The 19,482-nt window shown below is 40.3% G+C and overlaps 1 protein-coding gene across 1 annotated transcript in view; it reads left to right on the forward strand.

Annotated features, from left to right (window-relative positions):
• FAM81B (family with sequence similarity 81 member B) overlaps positions 1-19,482 on the forward strand; it is a 51,636-nt gene that overhangs the window by 16,413 nt on the left and 15,741 nt on the right. Inside the window, exons 4-6 of the mRNA XM_052644357.1 lie at positions 1,440-1,683; positions 8,215-8,333; positions 17,098-17,227. Coding sequence (XP_052500317.1) covers positions 1,440-1,683; positions 8,215-8,333; positions 17,098-17,227 — 493 coding nt within the window. The remainder of the gene's footprint in view (positions 1-1,439; positions 1,684-8,214; positions 8,334-17,097; positions 17,228-19,482) is intronic.

Consider the following 19,482-nt stretch of genomic DNA (forward strand, 5'->3'; position numbering starts at 1 on the left):
ATTCCCATGGACAGAGGAGCCTGGCAGGTTGCAGTCCCTGGGGTCACAAAGATTTGGACATGCCTGAGTCACTAAGCACTGCACATAATCTAGTAGGTTGTTTGTTGGCTAATTGGTTTTTTGAGACTGTGCTCCTCAAAGTTGTGATATTTTGGCTTGTGGGTCCATTTTTCCCTGAAGATTTCAGCCAAATCCTGTTCACCAATGAAGTCTTGGCAGCTCCAGTGAGCTTGGGAGGTGGGGTGTGCGTGAGTGCCAGACTAAAACCATCATCAGCCACCCCCTATCCCACAGAATAACTGCTCCCACCAGGTCTTCTCCTCTTGCTCCTAAAAAAGAGGCAACATTGGAAGAGCAGTTGCTTTCCCATCCCTGGAACATGTAGATGTAGTGAGATCTTACATTACTTGAAAATGTTTTGGCTTTGCCTTCTTTTCAGAGCTAATCTAGGAAAACTACTGTATAGGAGAAGAAGCTCTTCGCAAGATTTCTAGGGATCTGGAAACTTTCCCCCCTTAATACTAAGAGTATTTGATTGGGGTATAATTAATATGCATTAAAAATATGCAAAGTCTATATCTCGGTGGATTTTGACAAATACAGTTAACCATGTAACAGCCACTCAAATCAAAATATAGGACATTCTGGAAGCATTCTGATATTTCCAAGAAACCAGCTAGATGACTGTAACAGGGTGGTGGTCTTTGAATGACCAAAAATTTCCTGGTACTCCATTTGTCAAGAGGTGGATCCTCACTCACTTTGAATATAGGTACAACTTAGTGACTTGCTTCTAGGGAATGAGCTCAAGCAAAAGATACAAGGTACGACTACAGAGACTAGGTCACAAAAATAAGCAAAGAAAATTAAATAAAGAAAAATACACAACAAAAGTAACTTGTTCTCCAAAATGTTTATCTGTGAAGGGAAGGAGTAATTTGCTCATGCCAGTAGGAGTTATTGGGATTTTATGTGTTTCTTTATCCTAATAACTAACTAGCCCTAGTCTTTGTATTTTTTCTTTTCTAATTCATTTTTTTCTTTTCCTTTTTGTTGAACTTCTGACTCTTTTATTAATCTTTGCCTTTGACCTATCATTTCTCCCCACAATTAGAAAGCAGCTCACTTCTCAATAATAGGATCATCAGGCTTTAAATTTATATGGATCCAATTTGTCTTGTTAGAATAGCGGGTAAAATGTAGAACAATTCCTGCTTGAAAAACATGGAAAATGGATGATACAAGATCAAGGCTTAAGTCAGACCCAGTTCTCCGATGAGGCATAAACCAAGATTCTTACCATGCAGGGTTTAAAGTCCTGCCAAACTTCTCCTCTCAGGGGAGAATATGCAGGAGTCCAAGGGCAGCTGCAAGCTCTGGTTCTGGCTCCTCTAACTCACCCTTGTAAAGTCCCGGTGTTGTTTCCTTTTCTGGACCAGGGGTCATTCTTTTCTTCCTGCCATTCCAAACACCCAGAGAAGTCAGCTAGAAGACAGACTCAACAACCAGGACCGCACCATAGCTTTCCTCCTTGAGCAAGCCTTCCGCATCAAGGAGGACATCTCTGCCTGCCTTCAGGGGACCCATGGCTTTCGCAAGGAGGAGTCGCTTGCCAGGAAGCTCCTGGAAAACCACATCCAGACCATCACCAGCATCGTCAAAAAACTCAGCCAGAACATTGAGGTAGTTCTTTATTTCCCATGTGTTGGCACCATTGCTTGACCAAGATTATCAACCGTCAGGGGCAGTTTTCACCTAGAGAAATGAGTCCCTATTATTAAGCTTAAATGATTACCATTTAGTTACCTCAGAGGGAAACAGTCAATATTTTAACTGCTCGTGTCATTCAACTTCTACTTTTAGTAGAAGCAAATTCTGTTCAAAAATTGTTGAATGTCTCTTTGTGACAGCAAAGACAACTGTTTAACATTAAATGTCAGACGTTGTGCTAAGGTGCTCATTTTAGTCTAACTTTCTAAGAGTCTATGAATGTGATCATTTCAAATAGAGGTTTTCATAAGGTAGTTGCAATGACCGTTCATAGACACATCACATGTGACCCCCCGAATCTCTGTGACCCCATCTCCCGCACCTCTCTCCTTCACTCTGGCTACACTGTGCTCCCAGCACTTCCTAGAACACCCCAAACATGCTCCAGCCTCAGGGCCTTTGCACTTGCTATGAACTCGGGATGGATCATCTTCTCCTAGACACTTCTGTGAAGGATTCTTCATTCCCGTCAGGTCCCTTGTCAGAGAACATTTCCTTGACAGGCCAATAGTCACAATCTCCCTTAAATCCCACCCTATTTTTATCCATAGTGCTTATCACAAACCACCATGGTCTAAACTTACTTATTGTGTTTCCGCTCCTAAGATATAATCTTTGTGAGGGCAGAGACTTCATTTTGTTCACTGCCAAATCCCACACCAAACCTATGACAATGAATGAGAGGTCATCAGTGACCTGTCAATATTTCCTGAACAGAATGAATGATGTTTAAGGTATTAAAGGAAAAATAGTATTTCTGATCAAAAGAGAAAATGATTGTGTTAAATCAAGATGAGCAGATTCTTACCACAGATCTTTCAGAGTTTTTAATGTACCAGTGAGAATGATGAATCTCAGATAGCAACTTTCAGGCAGAAGTTCCAGAGAAAAAACTTAAAAAATCTGGCCTTATATGTGTGGAATTTTGAGAATTGACAACAGTGCCCTCACACAATACATGCCCTTTTCTCCTATTAGATAGAATAGTGAATTAGACAAAAACCATGAGATTGACCCAGAAATGACTTACTCATGACTTTGTATTTAATCCTAAGGATATCTGTTAATTTATTTTCTATCTGTAGACCCCATAATGCATTTGAGGGAATGTGAAAAGTTAAAAAATCTTGGTGAGCTGTTAAAAGGCACTTTATTGGTATTTAGTACATCCTGAATTGTCGGCAGTGCCTAAAGAGGCAATGTTACTTCTCAAGGTGGCCAAAGCTGTTTCCAGGACAATGAACTGTCATGAAAGTAAGAAGAGATACGTGATTCAGTGCCATTGAGATGATGAGAAAATCAAGCATAGCACAGGCACTAAAAGAAGATCCTAATTCAGGAGTCAAAGCGAAAGTGAAGTTGCTCAGTCGTGTCTGACTCTTTGTGACTCCATAGACTGTAGCCCACCAGGCTCCTCCTCCCATGGAATTTTCCAGGCAAGAATACTGGAGTGGGTTGCCATTTCCTTCTCCAGGCGATCTTCCTGACCCAGCGATTGAACCCAGGTATCCTGCTTTGCAGCAGGAGCTTTACTGTCTGAGCCATGGGGATTGACAATTTAGAAGTCAAAACTCCTTGGTAATTGAAGAATAACAGCATTCTCAGAATTATCAAAAAGGTTTCTAGAATGTTCTATATTTTTATTTCAGTGGTTGTTAGTCATTTATATTTGTCAAAATCTATCTAGAAATATGCTTTGATTTATATATTTTAATACATATTAATTATATTCCAATAAAATACTCTTAGCATTAAGGGGGAAAACATTTCTAAATACTATAAATCTTGCTAAAAGTTTCTTTTCCAATCTTTGATTAGCTCTGAAAAAAGACAAAGCCAAAACTTTTTTCCAAATACTATAAAATCTCAAAATGTTTGCAGTCCTGTTAAGGGTTGGGCATATAGAAGAAAAGTGACAAGGACTGGTCTGATTGTGCAGACAACTGAATTAGGAAATATTTAAAGGTTGTAGATGGGCTTGCTCTTGGGAGAAAAGCTATGACAAACCTAGACAGCGTATTAAAAAGTGGAGACATTACTTTGCTGACAAAGGTCCAAATAGTCAAAGCTATGGTTTTTCCAGTAGTCATGTATTGATGTGAGAACTGGACCATAAAGAAAGCTGAGTGCTAAAGAATTGATGCTCTTGAACCGTGGTGTTGGAGAATATTCTTGAGAGTCCCTTGGACTGCAAGGAGATTAAACCAGTCAATTCTAAAGGAAATAAGTCCTGAATATTGATTGGAAGAACTGATGCTGAAGCTGAAGCTCCAGATACTTTGACCATCTGATGCAAAGAGTAGACCCATTGGAAAAGACCCTGATGCTGGGAAAGAATGAAGGCAGGAGGAGAGGGGATGACAGAGGATGAGATGGCTGGATGGCATCACTGACTCAATAAACATGAGTCTGAGCAAGCTCCAGGAGATAGTGAAGGACAGGGAAGCCTGGCATGCTGCAGTCCACGGGGTGGCAAAGAGTCAGATACAACTGTAGCAATTTAGCACAGCACACAGCACAAATGTTGTAGATATGAAGTTAAAACATTATGAAGAAGAAACTACTAAACTACCTTTAGTAAATAACTAAGACTATAAAGTAATAAATATTTAGATAAATGGTTGCTGTTCAAGTATTTTTTAAAAACCTAGTAAGTCAGCCCATTTTTAAATCAGCCAGCAAGATAGAAGCAAGTATGAGCAGAAGTTTGTCTTGGGTTTTTAAAAGAAATGAAAAAAAACTTGTTTAATTAACCATAATTGTAGCAGTTCAGTTGCTTATTCCTTTTTAAAGTCAAAATATTTCTTTCTTAAGCTGGCAGCTCATTAAAGATTGAAAATCAATTTATTTTTAATTTAGGAAAAGAGAGTTTCATGAACAACATGGCTTTATTGTGTTTTTTCCCCAAGTTACATTAATAAAAGCAACACTTGTTTATTGTAGTTATTTGCAAGTTTAGGAAATAAATTTAAAACCTAGGGAAAATTTCTCATAATTTCACCACTAAATGACAGTTGCTACAAGCACCCAGATGCATCCGCCTCTGGTCTTTCCAGGCATTCCCTTTAGGAAGCTGAGACTATTGTTTGTAAGCATACCTTTAATATAAAGTTATATCATAAACTCTTTCATAGGTCATTAAAAGTTCTTTGTATGGTGCATAAATCATGGTTAGATTATTTATTCTCTTAATATTTAAATGTCTTTGTGCATAGATGTATCTACCTTTGTATTATTTCTATTGTATATGTTTTTAGAAATGGAATTACTGGGGTAAGAACACTGTAAAAACTCTTGACACTTATTGCCAAATTGTTTTCTAGAATGCTTATATCTATGAATACTCCCATTAGCCTTATACAAGAGTTCCATTAGCTTCCATTAGCTTTTTTCACTATACCTCTGACAGCAATGAGAGTTACTGTTTTTAATCACTGCTGATTTGATGGGATAGAAATGACACCTTTCTTTCTCTTCTTTTCACCTTTTAAAAACAACTATAACAGTTTACATTTTCTCTGCTGATATTCTGTTAATATCTTTTGCAGATTTAGTGCTTTTTAGTTCTTATTTATGGGTTTTTTTAATTAAAACTAATAAGCAGGGATGCTTTGGTAAGTGTTTAAAAATCAGCAGTTTTTTTTCTGGGGGATAAAATACCTGGTTTATAGCATTTGCCTATTTCTATGGTGTAAATACATTCACTGTGATTGATTTCAAAAACCAACTGATGGGAGCTTTCCTAGTGGCTCAGTGGTAAAGAATCTGCCAGCCAGTTCAGGAGACATGTGTTTGATTCCTGATTGGGAAGATCCCACATGCCGCGGAGCAACTGAGCCCATGCACCCCAACAATTGAGCCCGTGCTCTAAAGCCCAGGATCCACTAGTGAGCCCTCGTGCTGCAATGATGAAGCTCACAAGCCCTAGAGCCATGCTGCAAAACAAGGAAGGCACTGCCATGAGAAGCCAGAGAGCAGCACCCCGCTTGCCGCAACTAGAGGAAGCCTGTCTATAGCCATGAAGACCCAGCACCGCCAACAATGAAGTAAAAATAGATAAAATTAAGAAACCAGTTGATGTTACTAAACAAAAAGATGGGAAGAGACATACATACGCCATCGGCTCTCAAGAATAGGTGTATCCTGATTGCAACACGCAGTGGAAACCCTCGGCGGTAACACTTGTTACAAATGTTCTCCCAGTTTGTTGTTTATATCTTAATTTTATTTATAATGAATTTTTTAAACTTTTATGTAAGGTTTAATATTCCAATATTTTGCTTTTTGATGTCCCGCATTACTTTTAAGAATAGAAATTTCAGAGATGAAATAATCTCCTCCATTATCTGTCAGTTTTATGGCTTAACTTTTTAAATATTTTAAATCTATTTTTTTCTAACATCTATATATATTCATGTATGATGTGAGGTATAGATCTAAACTGATTGTTTTCTGAGTGCAGGCATGCTTGCTGAGTCGCTTCAGTCGTGTCCGACTCTTTGCCATCCTACGGACGTAATCTGCCAGGCTCCTCTGTTCATGGGATTCTCCAGGCAAGAACACTGGAGTGGGTTGCCATGCCCTCCTCCAGGGGATCTTCCTGACCCAGGGATCAAACCTAAGTTTCTTAGGACTTCTGCATTGGCAGGCGGGCTCTTTACCACTAGCACCACCTGGGAAGCCCTGTTTTCTGAATAAGTAACCAGAAATCTTTACAGCGTATGTGATATTCCTTCCTCACTGACTTTGAGTCTGATATATGGCACATTTCTTTCTTACATTTACCAAGATCTTCACTAAATTGCAATGACCAATTTAGCTAGGCACAGTTATTTAGCTGCACTCATTTCAAAACGCTTTACTATTTCATAGGGCAAGTTCTCTTTTATCACTATTCTTTACCAAAACAAAGTAAAACAACACCTACTGTTAGAATCTGAATGTTTGTATCCCCACCAAAATTCATATGTGAAATCCTAATGTCCAACGTGATGGTATTAGGAGGGACTTGGGTCATGAAAGTGGAGTTCTCAAAAAGTGGATTAGTGCCCTCATAAAAGAGACCTCACAGTGCTCCCTGGCCCCTTCCCCTATATGAAGATGAAGCAAGAAGTCAGCAGTCTGCAGCCCAGAAGAGGGCTTTCCCTAGAACCCAACCATGCAGGCACCCTAAATCTTGGACTTCCAGCTTCCAGAACTGTGAGAAATAGATCCCTGTTGTCATATAAGCTTCTTAGTCTGCGGTTTTTTGTCATGGTGGCCTGAATGAACTAAACACCTATAGGTATGCAAAAATAAACAAGCCAAAACACAAAAACAAAAAATAACCTCTAACTAGTATTCCTGACACTTGTATGTCTTCAGCTAAAGCTATATTTGCTCTTGGCTTGTCTCAATCTGCCAGTTTGCAAACGGGCAAGATTCTGTACATAGTCTTTGAAATTTTCATAATTCATTTCCTATAAAAACCCTTCTTTTCCTCAAAACATTCATAATCATAAATTTAACATGGTTCAGACCTTGGTAACATCTAGTAACTAACCTTTTTTGTTCCCCTAAATCACAAAGTTGTCTGTGCTTCAGAAAGTCTGTTCTCTCAACACTTTTCTGAATAAATATATATTACATTTTATATGTCTTAACTTTACATTGGTATTTGTTTGAATATCAACCGGGATATAATTTTCTTCTATGGACAAGCAAAACAACTTATTTTTTATGTATGAGTGCCAAAAACTAAAGCCCACTGTTTGGAGGACCACCAAGCTGGTGGAATAGGGTAGTCAGATTCATTTCAAAACACTAAGACATAATGAGGACATGACGATGGATACTCAAGGCAAAATCTGAATACATTCAAGCCATAAATTTCTCATGTTCTCTAAAAAAAATCTAAAACAATAAACCTTTTCCACACCATGTAAGTGAAACAGTTTTATTCAGATTTGCTCATTAGTTGTATTAGCCTCGTTGCAGTTCCAGCTGAACCTATAAAGGGCCTTGCTTAATCCCATATGAAAGGTCCCTTTTTCTAAACTTGACTACCAATTATGAAAAAGGTGTTTGTGAAAAGTTTTAATGTCAAGGATGGTCACGTCCACACAGCACAGTAACTAAGTTTGGCTTGACCCATATGGTATTTATAAAGAATTTAAATAAAATGTCAATATTTTCAAATTCGGTAATTTAACATAAAATCTGGATTTCCAGCTTCTGTTGAGACACTGTTGAACCATCATGCCCACCTGGCAACTGTCAGCAGGACTCAAGCCATCACTGCCTCCCTCAGATATAGCAGGGATGGCATCCAACCCAAGACTCTCACTCATTTGCACTATCAGCCTAAGAAGGGAAATGCACTCAGTTTGTAACCTCTACTTTAAATGATATTTTCTTATCATGTGTGATGGGAAATTAATGGGAACTTTAACTCAAATATTGCAGATGATAGAAGAACAAATAAAAGCTCGGGATCTGGTGGCCACAGGAACGAATTTCGCAGTACAGGACCTCAGCAACAAACACCTTCAAGGAGTTGGAGATCTTCGAGGAAGAGTAGCCAGGTGAGAAGAAACGTTAACTAATGCTTAGCAGTCAGTTTTGGCCACTGAATTCTCATCCCTAAAGAAGTTCTATATTGTAGAAAACAGAATACTGTCTTTAAGCTAAATGGTAAGATAGTAACTGAGAAAGTGTATCATGAAATTTGAAAGTCTCATGGTGCCTGTGAGATCCAAGGGTTCTATAAAGAACCTCTTATACAGGATGCCTAGTTTGGTTTCATCTGCAAATGACAAGTCTTGTCTTTGCAGCCCTCAGCTGTCCAAATGCCAACATCTATATACAAAGACATGCCCTTAAAACTGCATATAGAATCCCTGATGTCTCAAATTTTAATGATTTAAACATTTAAGATATAGAAGAATTCCATATAAAAGCCTAGCAAAAGGGATTTAATGGTCAAGAGAATAAAATTTTGAATGATATTTTTTTGTATGAGACTGAAAAAATTCATGGTGCACAGCTCAGCAAAAATCTGGAGGCATTGACCACGGCAGGACCATTCTGGTTGACACATCAGAGATGACCTATGAGTGGCTGACCGTGGACACCTTTCCTTCTGTCTGTCTCCCACCAGCACCTCATTCCTCTCTCCAGAAACACCCCCACTTTCATCTCATTAATCTGCTCTGCATAATCGGGTGATTAATGCCTAAGACAAACCTCTCCTAGGGCATCCGTCCATTGAATTCAACAAAAAATGTAAACACTCACCAATGCCAGGCAGTGTTCTACAGTTCAGGGGTTCAGCAACATGATCGTCTTCCTATAACTTCACAGTCTACCTGGGAAAACATAAGCAATAAGGTGAGTGCTGTAATGAAAGCCTGCGGTGCCGCAGGAATATGCCAATCAGATTGGGGCATAAAATGGCTTCCTGGAGGAGGTGACACTTGAGGTGAGTTTTGAAAGACTGTAGCAGTTAACCAGCCAGGGATAGGAAACGTACTTCACATAGGAGGAATGATGTGTGCAAAGGAACTGTGGGATAAGTTACTGTGACATGTTCAGGGCTTCATTGGGAGAAGGCTATTTTAGTTGTGGTATTTAGGGAGAGATGGGAGATCGGGAGATGAAGCTAGAGAAATGATCCAGAGTTGGATGATGAGGGATCTTTGGTCAAAGTAAAAAGTTTGAACTTTATGTAAAAGGTTATAAATAGCCATAGGACGATTTTAAGTAAGGGGATGACATTCACTAACCTTTTGGTAGTAGCTGAATTGGTGGAGTACAGAAATAATATATGAAGATGAAAAGAAGCCTATTGAAGCAATCAAGGTGAGAAGTTTTAGTTTAGGGGTCTAAACTAAAACTTTGCCATGCCAAGTCCAGAGCAGGTAACAGACATGAGGAAAACAGAATCTACAAAATTCGTATGTGTGTGTGTTTGTGTGAATGTGTGTACACACATAGGTACAAATATACACACATATACAAGGTTATGTGTATATATACTTTATACTTCTAAAATACATAAAATTATATATACTTTTATATAACATTTGATAAATAGAATTTTTACAATATTTGGGTAAATGAAGCAAGATAATAAAACAACCCACCGCTCTCCTTAGATGCGCCATGATTTTACAAAGAAGATAAGCACCAAAATCTCTTGAATCAAACTGGGAATCTGGTTCAATTTGGTGGTGCACTGATAACACTATTCCAGGCAAGAATACAGGAGTGGGTTGCCATGTCCTCCTCCAGGGGATCTTCCTGACGCAGGGATCAAACCCCCATGTCTTACATCTCCTGCATTGGGAGACAGATTCTTTACCACTAGCGCCACCTGGGAAGCCCCTGGTTTTTGTAGATTCCACATATAAATAAGATCATGCAACTTTTTGTTCTTCCTGTGTCTAGCATATTTCACTTGGCATAATGTCCTGCAGATTTATACATGTTGTCACAAATGGCAAAGTCTCCTCCTTCTTTGAGGCTAAAAATTTTGTGACTCCATGTATATCAGTGGAGTCCGGTATTCTTGCTTGGAGAATCCCATGGACAGAGGAACCTGGTGGGTACATAGGGTCACAAAGAGACAGACAAGACTGAGACACACACACACACACACACACACACACACACACAACCTTATTTCCGAATCTTGTTTATTGTGAATACCGCTGCAGTTAACATGAGAGGATATGTTTCTTCCATGTATTCATTTCATTTCCTCTGGATACATATCCAGTAGGGGGATTTCCAGAAGACAGTTCTATCTTTAACTTTTCAGAGAGTCTCCATACTATGTTATATAATGGCTATACCAATTTACACTCCTGCTAACAGTGTGGAAGGATTCCCTTCTCTCCACATCTGCACCAATACTTTGTATAATACTCATCTTAACAGGTATGAGGTGACATCTCATGGCTTTGATTGGCATTTCCCCAATGATTCGTAATACAGAGCTCCTTTTCATGTACCTGTTGGCCATCTGTCTCTTATCTTTGGACAAACATCTAGTCAGGGTTTTGCCCATTTTTAAAACCATGTGACCATTTAAGACTACTTGTTTTCCTGTGGTTCCCAAGAGACTTACAGAGGCGCTTCCCCAGCTCTAGAGTTAGGTGATTTGGGAGCCAGTTTCTTGGATAGCAGCTAGACACACTTCACTCCCCAGGGAGAATCTGGGATTTGGTGGTTCCCTCCCAGCTGTAAGGTGCTGAACCAGGGATGGGGTGTGTGGCATGAGTATATCTCAATTTTTTTGACCCTTTTTGATGTGGGTATTTTCTCAGTTGCCTGATGTGTAGGAATCTCTAAACCAGCTTCTAGATTTTTCCCAGAGGGATTGGATCTGAATTTTGCTGTTTGTTTGGTGCATCTGAGGGATGAGGGAAAAATCAAGAGCCTCCTAGTCCTCTGTCTTGCTCTCTGATCACTAACTTACCTCCTCTTTAATGTGAAGCAGTGATTTTAGGAAAAGGTCTTATTTTTTCTTAAAATGTCTCCCTTTTATGATAATTTCTTGAATCTAGTGATTTAAAACAGAATCTGGCTAAAAGCCAGGAGATTTAAATTCACTCTTCCTCTTTTTCCTTTCCATATTTTTGCAGGCAAGTGACCCATGGACCAGCTGAGGCAGAATAATTACTTTCCTTCAACATATGTTGACCTTAATTCCAATTAGCATCTTGGCATAAGGGTGAACTAAGTTGATTATTTTAACATAAGTCCTAGCAAACGTTTTACTGCTTCATGAATCAAACTCAATATTTGGTAACAACTATGTACTTTTGAATTTTATACCTTATTTCCCTCTCCAATATAGTGGCAGTTTAAAAGCAAGTACTTCCAATGAGATGATGTTCTCAAAGTTGTCTGCCCAATTTTGATATCTTGTACTCTATTTGATCGGAGAATGCAATGGCAACCTACTCCAGTACTCTTGCCTGGAAAATCCCATGGATGGAGGAGCCTGGTAGGCTGCAGTCCATGGGGTCACACAGAGTCAGACACGACTGAGCAACTTCACTTTCAGTTTTCACTTTCATGCACTGGAGAAGGAAATGGCAACCCACTCTAGTGTTCTTGCCTGGAGAATCCCAGGGACGGGGGAGCCTGATGGGCTGCCGTCTATGGGGTCACACAGAGTCGGATATGACTGAAGCGACTTACCAGCAGCAGCAGCACTCTATTTGATAGATGAGCCTTGTATGCAAAAAAGAAAAAGGCCAGCATGTGAAGAGCAGCCATACAGCCATGTATGATGGCTCTAAAGCAGCCAGAGCAGACCAACCCTCCATCCATATTTGACTATTTGGGACCCTATGAAATTAAAAGACACTTACTCCTTGGAAGGAAAGTTATGACCAACCTAGACAGCATATTCAAAAGCAGAGACATTACTTTGCCAACAAAGGTCTGTCTAGTCAAGGCTATGGTTTTTCCAGTGGTCCTGTATGGATGTGAGAGTTGGACTGTGAAGAAAGCTGAACGCTGAAGAAGTGATACTTCTGAACTGTGGTGTTGGAGAAGACTCTTGAGTGCCATGGACTGCAAGGAGATCCAACCAGTTTATTCTAAAGGAGATCAGTCCTGGGTGTTCTTTGGAGGGAATGATGCTAAAGCTGAAACTCCAGTACTTTGGCCACCTCATGCGAAGAGTTGACTCATTGGAAAAGACTCTGATGCTGGGAGGGACTGGGGGCAGGAGGAAAAGGGGATGACAGAGGATGAGATGGCTGGATGGCATCACCGACTCAATGGACATGAGTCTGAGTGAACTCCGGGAGTTGGTGATGGACAGGGAGGCCTGGCGTGCTGCAATTCATGGGGTCGCAAAGAGTCGGACTCCTGGTTTCCAAGAATTCGTGAAAAGCAAAAGAAAAAGATTGCTGGTTGAACTGTCACACATAATTTTGCTTCTTCCAAAAGCCTAAGTAAAAAAATATTTTTCTCTTTAAAATGTAAGCCCACAAAGACAGGGAACATCAGCCTAGCAACTCTGGAACCTGGAAGGCACACACGTGGAAACTGATTTAGCAGAAGAAATGAGACTGATTTTCAAGCCCTGGAATAAGCCGAGGAAGACCTGGTTTCATCCCCACGGAATTCTCACAGGCTTAGGGGTGGGCTGCACCAGGCACCTCTGAGTGTGGGTGAAGGTGGGCACTTGCCTCCAGGGAGAGGAACCAAGAGACACAGGGAGAGATGGAGCCAGGAATCACTGTGGTGTGTTCTTAGCCTTCTCATTATTACTGACTTTCAAACTACAAACATGTTTTACTTTGATAAGCGATAAAAAGGTTTTCCCCAAAATAGAGATTATCAGCTAACAAAAGGAAATAGATAAACCAGAATTGTTCAGGGATAGGAGAAAGAAAAAAATTAAATATTACAGAGATTCAATCTACTTTAGAAGCCACCCCCCCAAAAGAATACATACAACTGAAAACAAATTATTTCTTAAAAAACCTGAGCAAGTCAGACAAAACAAAGAGAAAATGTTTTTTCATATAAAAATGGTTATGCAGAAATGATGTATAGGGCAGAAAACAGAGACTCCATTCAGCAGAGAACTGAGAGGAGCTCTGAAAGAAGAAGAACAAATTCTTCAGAAGAAAAAAAAATATGGATATAAGAGAAGAAAGATTTCTTGAAACAGAGATTAGAATCTATAGATCAAAGGGGAAATCTGCAACACCAGAAAAATTTCTATGAGAGCAATTAAACCAAGATATCCTGGTTTGAAGTCACTGATTATCAAAAAGAAAGGATCACTAGAAGAAAGCAAAGCAAAAAAGAATCGTTGGACATCTAGGTAGACTAAACAGATCCCATTAAGAAAAGAAAAAACTTAGTCATCGCAGACTTGTCCACGTCAAACACTGTCAGGTGAGAAGGGAGAAATGTCTATCCTGTTCTGAACAAAAGAAAAGTGACTCAATAATGTTTTCTTAACCAAATTACCTTTCAAGTAGAACAGAAAAGACAGGTATTCTCAAGCGTTCAAGAATGTAAACAGTCCAATGCTCACGGCCCCTTTGTTTGAACTCCAGATGACAAAATCTGGCCAGTCAAGGAATAAATCAAAATAAGGATCTCAGATAAGAAATTATAGTTTTAAAACACTGGGACTGCCCTGGTGGTCCAGCGGCTAAGATTCCACACTCCTCCCAGTGCAGAGAGCCTGGGTTCAATCCCTGGTCAGAGAACGAGATCCCACATAGCACAACTAGGGGTTCGTGTGCCTCAGCGAGAATCAAGGATCCTGTGTCCTGTGCCTGGGACTCAGCGCAGCCAAATAAATGCATACATTTTAAAATGACTGTCTAATAGAGTCTAAATACAGAATGACGGTTAAAGAGAGGGAACTCCAGCGGCAGAACACACTGTACATGTTTAATCTGATATTTTTAAAACAGAAAAACATTAACAAAAACTGTTGGAAGAGCAAGTATGTAAACATTTTCTCATTTTTTTTCCCTTTGGCATAGGGTCAACGGAGAATGAAGTTGAATTGTAGTTGTAAAAAGTACAATGATTCCAATCTATGATAGCTTTTTATAACTTCATTTTTAGAAATATCTCTTGTAGTAGGGGTGTGTGTGTATGTATATATACACACACATACACATACACCTGAAGTTCAGCAATTGCTTCATTTTTCACTACAGTTACCTTTCCTTAGGTTAAATTAAATTAAAATTCAATGTAATGTTTTTAACTAAAACTCATACATATAATCTGAATATTCTAAAATTATTTTATTTCTTCCTATCTCCATGTGTCTATATATGATGTGTATACATATTATAATGGTGAGTGAAATAATAACCAAATGTTAACAATGATTATTTCTGAAAAGTGGGATTTGAGATGATGTTAACACTCTCCTTTGTTCTTTTTTTGTATTGTGTGTAATTTTTTTATAACAGGAATTTGTTATTTTAATAGAAACAATAAAATCACTTCAAAGGAGAGAAAGAGAAACTTCTTTTAAAATATGGAGTACAGCCTTGAAAAACCATTAATCTTTGATCTCAGGGTGGAGTTAGGCTAGTTGGGTAGGAATGGGATGGGGTGAAAATAATTAGATGATAACTCTCAAGCTGAGGAAATAAATAAAACTGCTGATCTTGTGTGGGTGCTTCCTCCATGCCAGGTACTGGCTAAATGCTCTGCATTCATTATCTCCTTTTATCCTTAAATAACCCTATGCAGGACCACTCTTCAGGACAATCACTTCTGGTTTGGAAGGCTGAGCATACAACATTCCAGGAGACACTGTTCACATTACCCCCATGTGTCTGGCACACCCTGGAGTTTTGCAGGGGACAAACTCTGCAGCTACATGCAGGACCGCAGCATTGGTACCCACTTTTCTCAGATAGGACTTCCCTGGTGGCTCATATGGTAAAGCATCTGCCTACAATTCAGGAGACCCGGGTTCAGTCCCGGGGTTGGGAAGATCTCCTGGAGAAGGAAATGGTAACCCACTCCAGTATTCTTGCCTGGAAAATCCCATGGACGGAGGAACCTGGTGGGCTATAGTCCATGGGGTCGCAAAGAGTGGGACACGACTGAGTGGCTTCACTTTCACTTTTCTCAGATAAGGAAAACTGAAACTCACAGACATTAAGAGAATTGTCCCAGCTTACAAACCTGGGAAGCAGTAGAAGCCAGACTCACAGCCTGATCTACCTGACTAAATCCTGAACCACGAACCTACAACACACAAACCAGTGGTCCCTGAGCAGGTAGCAGGTGGGCTGGGTGAGAGGTGGCTGGCAGTGGTGATAGCAGCAACTATTTCCCTGTGTGTGCTAAGTCGCTTTAATCGTGTCCGACTCTGTGTGACCCCATGGACTGTAGCCTGCCTGGTTCCTCTGTCCACGGGATTCTCCAGACAAGAATACTGGAGCGGGTAGCCATGCCCTCCTCCAAGGGGGTCTTCCCGACCCAGGGATTGGAACCCCCCTCTCTTATGTCTCCTGCATTGGCAGGCAGGTTCTTTACCATTCATGCCACCTGGGAAGCCCATTTCCTTATAGCCTTTGATTCCCGTGTAGCCTTTGGGTATCTCAATGTGGACTAACATAAGAATATTCTAACCAACAGTGAGGTTGTTCTGACAATAACAGTTTATATACACAAATGTGTAAAATGACTTTTGGCCGTGACTTAGGTGCTTCCAGTTAGAATCAGATTAATCCCTGACTTTTCCTCCTGGCAGTCTGCCCACCCCTCACCCATGATCTGGTGTCCTTTCAAGAGGTTTCTCAAGAGGTTAGCTCACCTTTAGCTCAAATTTGACACCAAAATTAAGAAAAAGAAATTCATTTTTGGATCCTAAAGAAAATGTTGGCAGCCACAGAGCAATGTTTATAGCACTTATCGTGACAGTATGAAAATATAGTTTCTAATAGATGTTATTTGATGACAGTCAAAACGGTTACTTGATAAAAGGACAAACTTCAAAGTGATGTCTGGTAACTCATTTATTAATACACGAAACACAACCCTACAGGGCTTTCTGTCCTACCCTCCACACAGGTATGAGTGCACTGAAACTGATAATACAGTAAGTAACCTGCTCTCTCCTACGGGAGGCCTTGAGTGGAGTAGTGGGTGGGATTCCCTGACATCCTGGGAAGATGGTTAATCTGGATTTCAATGCCATTTCACTAGGGTTCCTCCCTGAAAATGCCAAATGCCCCCTTATGCACCAAAGCCTCATACACGTCTTAGTGTGGATTCTTTTTGTCCTAAGACAACACTTAACTGAGGCCACTTAAGGAGCAGGGGTTTTCACTGGGGCTAAGAGAAAAGATGCTGTCTTTTGAAGATGGGTTGGGAACCTCTGGTAGGCTGGGACACTTTATCTAACCAAAGGGGAATTGATGATCTGGGAGCCAAGAAAAGAGGGCTAAAGGGAAGAAAGAGGATTCAGAACACAATATAGAAGAGGAAAAAGCTTTAATTTCGCCTAACAGTAGGCACCAGGGAGCATGCCCCAAACATCAAAATCTACTGGAACTCCTATAACTGAGTTAATATATCGTATGGCTGAAAATCTTTATCCAGCGAGTTTTCCCCAATGTCTTCATCTGTTCCAACTGAGTGCTTTAATTTGGGCCAGTGTTTCATTCAGGAAAAAAGAGGAAGATGAGGGAGATTTCTGTATATGCCCCTACATCTGCCAAGTCACCATTCAAAGAACTTTAGAACTCTTGCCATCAAATGAATGCATAGATTCAACTATAGTGTTAAAAATGTTATCGATCTCACATCTAATTTTCATCTTGCCACTAGATGTGATTCCAGCATCATGAAGCTTTCTGGAGATATTCACTTCATCAGAAATGAGCACCAGCAACTTGAAAAAACAATTCAGGAGATGATGTCTTCCTTACAAACTGTTTCTAAGAACTTGGATATGAAGGTAACTGAAAAAATTTTGAAACTCTTATGTACTACTGCTAGAAGTAAGGGCTTCTCAGATGGCGCTAGTGGTAAAGAACTGGCCTACCAACTCAGGAGACGTAAGAGATGTGGGTTCAATCCTTGGGATGGGAAGATCCCCTAGGGAAGGAAATGGCAACCCATTGCAGTGTTCCTGCCTGGAGAATCCCACGGACAGAGGAGTCTGGCAGGCTATGGTCCATAGGGTCACAAATGAAGTGACTTAGCATGCATGCATGCCAGAAGTAAGATCATTATGAATTACCAAAATGCTCAAGCAGCAGTTACTCAAAAGAACTCTTTTCCTCCAAAGGGTTTAAGTATAGCTCATGACTTAATGAGTGTCTTGAGGAGCCTGGTGGGCCACAGTCCACAGGGTCACAAAGAATCGGACAGGACTGAGAGACTAACACTTGCACATTTTCTTATGTTCCAAAACAGCCACTCATTGGAAGCATATGCTACCTGATTCTAAGGTTGCCATCATTTCCTTACTTTCTAGGTTCTTCTCTCTTTTCTTCTTCTTCTTTTTTTTTTTTTTGGCCTTGCCATGTGGTATGTGGAATCTTAGTTCCCCGACCAGGGATTGAATCCTATTCTTGGACTGTCAGGGAAGGCCCACCGGGTCCAACTGGAGAGAACAAGCAAAGGAATTTTCCATAGAAGATATTTCTATTAAAGGTTCAGCATAAACCTGAGTTCATCACATTACGTCCTAGCAATGGGTTATGTTTCTTACAAAACAATACACAAGTCCTTTGGCCTGGATTTTAAAGACCATCTCTACACTGGCCCCTGCGTATCTCTATAGCTCACCCTCATGCTTCCTGGCTCAGCCTTTATACCAGTGACGCTGAACCAGCTGTAGTTCCCTCACTCCAGAATACAACACTGCCTCCGTGTTCTCTCTGCTGATTTTGCCTGAAATGTTTAAAGAATCCACCTGCAATGCAGGAGACCTGGGTTGGGAAGATCCCCTGGAGGAGGGCATGGAAACCCACTCCAGTACTCTTGCCTGGAGAATCCCATGGACAGAGGAGCCTGGCGGCCTCCAGACCGTGGGGTGGCAAAGAGGCAGACATGACTGAGCAACTAAGCACAGCACAGCGCTTTCACCTTCACAGGCACTGGTTTAATGAAAAGAGCCAATGCAAGCTCTTCGATGCCCTACTTTGTCATGTGCCTTGTGTGAGAGAAACACATCTCCTCTGAAGGCATTTGGGCAGAACAAAGTGGAAAGCCTTTGGAAACTGGGGGAGGTGGAAGCCTGGTGCTTGATTATTTGTTCACGGGAGTCCGTTTACAGAAAGCAGAAGGTACAGAGGGGGCACAAAGCTTACAGCAGCCCCAGCGGGCTGGTCCATCTCCCTACAAACCCACCTAAGCAGTCCTAATGGTTTGGGGGTTGATTATCTTAGTTTTTCAAGGTGATCATATCAACAACAAATCATAACAGCTTTATCTCTAGTTTTCTGATTACTTAAGGCTTTGACCAGAACTTCCAGAACATTGTTACACAAAAGTGGTCAAAGAAGGCAGCTTATGTAGCTCCTGATTACACTGGAAATGTCTTTGCTGTTGGCTATTGGTTTGATTTATTCTTAATTATATTAAGAAAGTACCCATCAATTCCTACTTTACTTAAATTTTATTAGAACTGAACATTTAACTTTATAAAATGCCTTTTGGACATTAACAAATGCCTAATTCAGCATGATTGGTTTTTTGTTTTGGGGTTTTTGTTGTTAGCTTATTTTTTTGGCCTTCTAATGGGCTACATCAAAGCATTTCCCAATGCTGAAACATTCTGGCATTTCTGTAATGAAAACTGTACAGTCTTGGTAACAACTCAGTATTTAATTTTGCATCTAACCTCAAAGGTTATATTAGATTCTAGTTTCTCTCTCCTTAGTTTTTTTAAGGTAATACATACATGATTCAAAATCAAATCTATATGAGAAAATACACCTTGAGAATTTCCACTTCCATAGCTGTCCCCAGTAATCACACCCATTCATGCTACTCACAGGGAACCACTTTTATTAGCCTATTATGAATCCTTTCCATATGCTTTTACAGGTAGTTCAGTTCAGCTCAGTCGTGTCCGACTCTTCGCGACACCATGAACCGCAGCACGCCAGGCCTCCCTGTCCATCACCAACTCCCGGAGTCTACCCAAACCCATGTCCATTGAGTCGGTGATGCCATCCAACCATCTCATCCTCTGTCGTCCCC

The sequence above is a fragment of the Budorcas taxicolor genome, chromosome 7 (genome assembly GCF_023091745.1).
Source record: "Budorcas taxicolor isolate Tak-1 chromosome 7, Takin1.1, whole genome shotgun sequence".
NCBI lineage: Eukaryota > Metazoa > Chordata > Mammalia > Artiodactyla > Bovidae > Budorcas > Budorcas taxicolor.